This window comes from Pseudorasbora parva, chromosome 7, assembly GCF_024679245.1.
Source record: "Pseudorasbora parva isolate DD20220531a chromosome 7, ASM2467924v1, whole genome shotgun sequence".
NCBI lineage: Eukaryota > Metazoa > Chordata > Actinopteri > Cypriniformes > Gobionidae > Pseudorasbora > Pseudorasbora parva.
The window spans coordinates 10,797,771-10,805,609 of NC_090178.1; the positions used below are offsets into that span (position 1 = coordinate 10,797,771).

The 7,839-nt window shown below is 37.8% G+C and overlaps 1 protein-coding gene across 1 annotated transcript; it reads left to right on the plus strand.

The window, feature by feature from the left end:
- Window positions 1-1,319: 1,319 nt before the first annotated feature.
- On the plus strand, window positions 1,320-7,628 carry si:dkey-7j14.6 (uncharacterized protein LOC556585 homolog). The gene is made up of 7 exons (XM_067448078.1): window positions 1,320-1,469; window positions 2,122-2,326; window positions 2,600-2,701; window positions 4,119-4,175; window positions 4,754-4,906; window positions 5,031-5,132; window positions 6,979-7,628. Exons 2-7 carry the CDS (start codon window positions 2,153-2,155, stop codon window positions 7,057-7,059), a joined length of 669 nt encoding a protein of 222 aa, XP_067304179.1. The 5' UTR covers window positions 1,320-1,469; window positions 2,122-2,152; the 3' UTR covers window positions 7,060-7,628.
- The last annotated feature ends 211 nt before the right edge of the window (window positions 7,629-7,839 follow it).

A 7,839-nucleotide genomic window follows, 5' to 3' on the forward strand; every position in this document is an offset into this window, starting at 1 on the left:
AGAGGGCATTTCACAAATGCCAATCATCAAGGCGGAGCTTGCCACTGATTGGATAATTGAGAGATTGATTACTTTTTTCTGTCTGGGTCTGGCAAGTGGCAAGGGGAAAGGGGAATTGATTGGAAATTAATATGGCGGTAGGAATTGATAAATGATAAAAGATAAAACGCGCCTTAAACACAGCCACAGTTCTCATAGTTTTCAGGTTTTTAGAAAAATTCAATAGAGTCAAAATACATTTTCAGTCACAAATTAGAAATGAGAAGCACCCTTGGTGTTCCGTGATGTCGCCACACCACACAAAGATCAATCTGTCATGTCGGTCGACTCTTCAACTTCAAACCAAATCAGAGACAAGCTCCGCCCACTGCCTGTTCATTGGCATTTGTGAAATGTCCTCTATTATTATGAAAAAAATCTTTGGGAAAATCGTGCTTTGGAAATGCGTGATTCGTTAAATAGGTGTCAAGTTCGTAAATGCAGCATATTATTATGAAAAACAGCTTTTTGAAAAAGCACTTTTAATAATAATAATAATAATACATTTTATTTATATCACACTTTTCATTTCAAGAATCTCAAAGTGCAACAAGGGGGGGGGGGTAACAAAAAAAAGAATAACAAGTAAAAATATAGAATAATACAAACAATCAACACATAACAGTTAAAAGCTTGAGCTGATGGTGGAAGTCTCTGTAAGCTCCACAGTGTGAGCCACTTCTAAGGCTCTGTTGGCAGTGAAAAAATAGATTTTTAAACATAACAATAGTGTGTGTGTGTGTGTGTGTGTGTGTGTGTGTGTGTGTGTGTGTGTGTGTGTGTGTGTGTGTGTGTGTGTGTGTGTGTGTGTGTGTGTGTGTGTGTGTGTGTGTGTGTGTGTGTGTGTGTGTGTGTGTAAGAGGTAATTGTGAAATATATTAAACAATAAATGTTGTGTTTTCAAGTAATTTTACAAAATAAATATATACATGTATTTATTTAATTCATATTTAGTTAAATTATTTATTTATTTAATTATTTCAGAATAAACTGGTACATTTAATTGTTGTTTTATTGAATTCATTATTTATTGAATTATTTCATTTTGAGTAATTTGGTCCTCCATAACTATGAGGTCCCACCTACGGGATAATGAACTGGTGAATTGATTATATGTCATAAATTGTATGTCATAATGATATATGTTTTTATGTCACGTTTATATGTCAATAAATCATTTTTCAAATATGAGTGTCAAATATTTCATTATTTTACTTTTTTATATGCATACAGAATATATGGAAAAACCAAACCAAAACAGCTTGCTACTGGATTGAACTGACAGTGTGCTGTGAGTGACAGAATGTATGTCTCTGTGCCTGAAGGGGTTAAATGAATTCAGTGGGAGGAGAAGGAAGTTTTATTTCCCGTTAAGGTTTTGTTGTTCTGTCGGTATAAGGTCGCACGTCAACTGATCTTCAATAGAAAAGGTAAGTTACTTACAGCAACGTTTTTTTTCTTTCGTAACGTTAATATGCGTTTTCCCCAGCGTTGATACATTCGTACTGCGTAGTGAATAATTATTACAAATACGATGGCTTTGCCTCCAAATCTGGCTTTCTATTCATGTTTGTATTATCGTCGTCTTTGAATTTAGTAAGCTGTCTGCCTAGACGGCATTGTTTGGATAGGAAAATATATCTTGGAATACTTCCACGACTCTTAGGCCTGCTGTTTTAGCATAACGTTATAGTACATTCGGGACATTAACTAGTTCGGGTCAGTACAGTGACATTTCTATGCGCAGAATATTCATACGACCTATATTTTCAAAAATGTTCGATACAACCTTGAGCATATTGCATACAATATCCTAAAATCTAGAGTGATTGACTTCCATTTCCATCATTGTCATATATTAGCCACTGACTGAAGGTGTGTGATAAAACACACCTGTTGTATCCCCAGATCGAATAAAATAATACATTACTTAATAATTCAGTTTAAGTTGTATAGTTTTGAACGTACATTGTTTTTAGCAAACTTTCTTAAGCAAAAAATTCAATAAAAGAAAAAAAATATTTGAGAATTTTTATCAGGAAATGATTTCATGTGGTTTTTTTTGCTTCTTTGTTGTTACAGAATAAAACTGAGCCTCGAATTTCAGTGCGACATGGCCACTTCAATGACAACTGAGGCGAATGGACTGAGAGTAGTGACTCATATTATCCCATTGGAGAAACAAATGGAGTCTCCAGACCTAAAGGAGAGCTCGGTCAAAGGGGAAAAGTCCAGCCTGCCACCAAGAATAAGGATGTTCCTGAAGGGGAAGCCTCTGTCACTGGGGGTGAGAGCTGGGCACATGTGTTCAGAAGCAGTTTCATATCAAAGTTAAGCCTTATTGACAGCATGTTTACAACAGAAAATAATTTGGATTCTCAGAGGCTAAATTATAATAATTAGTTTGCAAAAGATGTTGCCCATAATTTGTTGATTTTAAATTAAATTAAATTAAAATTAATCTTCCTTTGAATATTCTCTCTCTGTTTAGATTTTTAGGAAAGTTTGTTTTAATTAGATTTGATGTATATTTTTCTAAAGTGTGTTTGTGTTTGTGCAGTTGGTGCAGGTTTTTACTGGTTTGGTAATCTTGACTCTGTGTACCATCACACTACTCGTCGACATGCTGCGTGCTGAGTATGTAATCTGCCTTGGACTTCCTGTGAGTGTACATTCTGAGCCCTAATAATACTCCAACATAAGAAATATTAAAGTGTATATAAACTTTATAATCATTAAGGCACAATAAATGTCACTGAAATATACACTGATCATACATATTATTACCTAATATAGATATTATTGCTAATATTGTGCTGGTCCGCCTTTTGCTGCCAAAACAGTCCTGGCCCTTCGAGGCATGGACTCCAATAGACCCCTGAAGGTTTGCTGTGCTATCTGGCCCCAAGATGTTAGCAGTGGATCCTTTAAGTCCTGTAAGTTGCGAGGTGGGCCCTCCATGGTTTGCTCGATTGGAGGCCAAATTAACACCTTAAACTCGGGGTTGTGTTCCTTAAACCATTCCTGAACCATTTTTGCTTTATGGCAGGGTGCATTATCCTACTGAAAGAGGCCACAGCCACCAGCGAATACCATTTCCATGAAAGAGTGTGCATGGTCTGCAATAATGCTTATGCAGGTGGTAGGTGTCAAAGTAACATCCACATGGATTGCAGGACCCAAGGTTTCCCAGAAGACCATTGCCCAAAATTTCACGCTGCCTCTGCCGGCTTGCCTTCTTCCCATAGTGCATCCTGGTGCCATGTGTTCCCCAGGTAAACGATGCACCTGGCCATCCATGTGATGTAAAACAAAATGTGATTTATCAGACCAGGCCACCTTCTTCCCTTGCTCCGTGGTCCAGTTCTGATGCTCACGTGGCCACTTTCGGCAGTGGATAGGGGTTAGCATGAGCCCCCTGACTAGTCTGCAGCTATGCAGCCCCATACAAAACAAACTGCAATGCACTGTGTATTCTGACACCTTTCTGTCAGAACCAGCATTAACTTCTTGAGCAATATGAGCTACAGTAGCTCGTCTGTTTGATCGGAAAACACGAGCCAGCCTTCGCTCCCCACGTACATCAATGAGCCTTGGCCGCCCATGACCCTGTCGCCGGTTCACCACTGTTTCTTCCTTGGATCACTTTTGATAGATACTGACCACTGCAGCCCAGGAACACCCCACAAGAGATGCAGTTTTGAAAATGCTCTGATCCAGTTGTCTAGCCATCGCAATTTTGCCCTTGTCCAATTCGCTCAAATCCTTACGCTTGCCCATTTTTTCTGCTTCTAACACCAATTTTGAGGACAAAATGTTTACTTGCTGTCTAATATATCCCACCTACTAACGCCACTAATAATCAGCGTTATTCACTGTTCATAATATTACAACTGATCAATGTAATTTAATAAATCTGATTATTTATTGGTCATGTCTGAATATATGATATTGTTTGTCTCAGGGTTTTATTTTTTTTACAATGTCTCATATAAAGAGTCTCTGTAGTTTGGTTCAGTTTAATGAACCAAATAAATTGAACATGCAAATGTGAAATGTGTTTTTTTTTTTTTTTTTAGTTTGTCCTCTCTGGATCCGTGGCAATTGCTGCACACAAGAGATCCAGTCCTTCTTTGGTGAGCAAATTCTCATATTTACTGGATATTTAAAAAATAATAATAATTTAACACAGCTTTCGGTGCTTACCTGGTGTGTTGAGATATTTACAGCATTCGGCACTCTCTTAAAAGTTATCTACAGGATTTAAAGGAAGTGTATGTAAGATTATGGTACAACAGGTGTATCCCCTCTCCTCCTCCCCCCTGACTGGAGGTTGCCAGATAGGCTGCAGGATCCAGCAGGAACGTTTGTAGCTGCAGCTGTGGTGCAGCTGTTGCTAGGGCAGAGCTGGCAACCCGGATGCAAAAACACTACTGACTTTGTGATTGGTTGATAGGTGGAGGGTGGCGCTTCAGCCCAAAACATCAACATCAGTTGAGGGCTGTAACAACAACTTTTAAATGACAATATCCTGTCCGGACTTCTGTTGTCAGTGATTTAAGTATTTGAAATGAACATGATTTCTTAATGTCTAGTGACATATCAGGACCATGTTATGATTACTTGAAATACATTTCTTACATACAGTTCCTTTAATGAATTCTTCAAATCTTTCTGTAGGAAATCCGGTTTCTTATGCTTTGTGTTTGTTCAGATCAAAGCCACACTGGCCATGAGTGTGATCTGTGCTCTGCTGGCTGCTACAGGAGCTGGATACTTCAGTTGGGAGCTCAGCGTCAGGCCGGGGGAAGACCCTTGTAACAGCCAAAATTATTCGTCATGTTCAAACATGTTTTGGAAATTTAATGTACGTCTCTAACTAGTGATCTCAAGTTTACATTTAATGAATGCTGGTGCATATTTCTTCCTGTAGCATATTCATATGACAGATCCTGACTGTCTATTTGCTACGTGCAATATTTTTTATTTAGAATTTGATGGATGGAGTGAAGGGTCTTCTGTTGGTGCTGTCTGTTCTTCAAATGTGCGTGTGCATCTCTCTGTCCATCTTTTCCAGTCGGGCCATCAATCAGGTAATAATTGAATTGAAATGAATCAACCACACAACAAATTAGAGAATTATTAGTAAATGATATTCTGAAAACTTCTCAGTTGCTATGTTTCCATCCAAAGTTGTGCAAATAAAGCACAGTTCAAGAAAACAAAATAGCTGTATACTTCCTATAAATTATGTACAGTAAAAATGGAAGTTGTTTCAATCAGGGAAGTCACTGTGGATCTTAAATGATTTTCGCCTCAGAGCACGCAGATGAAATTCAATAAACACGCATGTTATCTTGTGTTCGGAGGCCTGGGGCCTGTACCATGATGGTAGTTTAACAAACGTCTCAGTTACGTATGGTAACCCTCGTTCCCTGAAGGAGGGAACGGAGACGTGCGTCTGACAACACCAAAAAATTAGGATCATTTCTGGGAGCCCCTATCCTCTTCAAGATAAAGAGAGCAGGCCAATGGCCATTGGCATGCGTGCTTTGCATATCGCACCCCGCCCCGCAGCCCGGGCATAAAGCGGAAGCGATCGCCACGCACTATTGTTTTTTACTGAGGAGCCGAACTAGCGACTCATCCTGCAGTGATGGAACAGCAACTGTGGTGACGGGACGTACGTCTCTGTTCCCTCCTTCAGGGAACGAGGGTTACCATACGTAACCAAGACATTCCCTTTTAGTCAGTCACGTTCGACGTACGTCAGACATCACCGATGAATTGGGATCCCTTGGAAAAGATCACAGTTACTACCACTTCCCCTCAGACCCCGTCTGTACTGGGCGGGAAAACTCACGCAGGGAGAGTCACAATGCTGTTCAGGAAGACCCATTCAGCAGACTATTGGAAACGCTGGGAAAGCGAGCCCCGGGGGGCGCTGTGGAAGCCACATCATGCCCAGAGGGAGTTACCATGTGGAGATTAATCCACTGGTTGGTTCAGTTATCCAATCACATCCACTATTGGGTGTTTTTTTTTTTTTTTTTTTTTTTTTTTAAAGCATAGGAGGATTTATTTAGTAAATGTGTTTCCATTGCATGTTGTCTTATTGGATACATTTTTTTATTGTCCTCAGTTGAGAGCATATGTTTTGTATTTTATGCGTCTTGCCGTTTCCATTCAGCATTTTTTGTTTGTTTGTTTTTTTACACACACTTCGATTTTCATAAAAATGGGTGGATGGAAGCATAGCTAGTGTGTCCTATACACCACAAATCACACTAAAATATCAGAAGTTAAGAACTTGAAATCTTGAGGCAACCAGTTTTAGGACTTTTTTCAGTTTACTCAACCTAACTTATTTAAGTTGATCTGTGCTTTCATCAAACACAACACAAGTTCTACACACTCAAAATTCAAATAGGACTGCATTAAGTTAATATCAACATTGATATTACATAATAGTAACAGTTGAGTAAACTAAAAAGGGGAATGTAGACCACAGCAATTTGTGTTTATGTTCTGGAAATGGAAGAAATCTCATCAAAGAGAACTCTATTCACTCTAATTGGGACTTGAAACATACAGCTTTTACAAAATACAATCAAAAACACTACATAGAGCTAAAACCTCTTATTTCTTAATAACAAATATTCATAACTCCCCATGCTTAGACCAAAAATAAAAAAATATTCAAGTGCACCAACAGTGATCAAACTGAGCAGTGTAGCTCAGCAGTGTGCTAGTTCAACACTCACAACCAAACTTGACAGGGCAGTTTGGTTGTTGCAAGTTTGCTTGCTGATTACATTTTAAGTTACTCAGACTAAATGGCTGTCAAATTGATAAATATTATATACAATGACAACTTTACATGCAAGTTTTTTTTAACAGTGTGTTTTGCTGATTGTGACATACCTTTTTTTACTCCAGGATGATGAAACTGATGTTGATTTATACGGCAGTTCCACCAGTCTCCTGAAGGTTGGGGTGGATTGTGCCTCCAACCCCTGAACAGCCACACACTTATATGGCCATGGTTTAGCCAAATGTTTAATCATTTCATCACTTAAACTTTATAACATTTGCTTTCTTTCTTTTTGATGAAAATATATAATTATATTATAAAATATAATTATATATTTATATAAATCGAAAATATATAGTTATAATACAGTATAGATTTACCATTTACCATTAGATGGTTTGTAATTTTTGTGGTTCTGTGGGATCTATAGCACACTTCTTGCTGATTTTATGAATAAAGTGCACTTTGTATTTCATTTTTGCTCTTGCATTGTTTTGAGAACGATAACTATATTTGGGATCTCAGCAACAGACGATAATGTTCTGTTTATTATTAGTGTTTGCTGAGGTTACATCGTCTGCCACTTTAAATGCTTGCCCTCTTAAACTTCTGATAAGCTGTTTGATTATTCTTATAGAATTAGAATTATTAAAACTTATAGTTATCGTTATTGGTGTGAATGGGCCATTATTAATTATTTTTCACTACTTTTTTCTTAATGCTTGCATAAATAAATTGTTACATTTCATACAATAAAAAGCATTGAATAAATGTTTTCAGAATCGAAGTTTATTTAGCTAGCATAATCTGTCTTTTCTACTATTTATTTTTTGTTTGTTTGTTCGAACAGCCAATTTAAAGTGGATGTGATGTTGACATGAAATACATGTCCTGAATTAGCATATTTTGTTGATCCTAACCCTGTCCCTATCCCTAAACCTAGCCATACCCATAACCCCTAAAATTAGGGAAAAATAAGTATCCTG

Bases quoted from the DNA above. Each gene is read 5' to 3' on its own strand.
- si:dkey-7j14.6 (XM_067448078.1), top strand. From the start codon at position 2,153: ATGGCCACTTCAATGACAACTGAGGCGAATGGACTGAGAGTAGTGACT. The intron at 4,907-5,030 runs GTACGTCTCTAA...TTTTTTATTTAG, and splicing joins ACATGTTTTGGAAATTTAAT to AATTTGATGGATGGAGTGAA. The intron at 5,133-6,978 runs GTAATAATTGAA...TTTTTACTCCAG, and splicing joins CCAGTCGGGCCATCAATCAG to GATGATGAAACTGATGTTGA.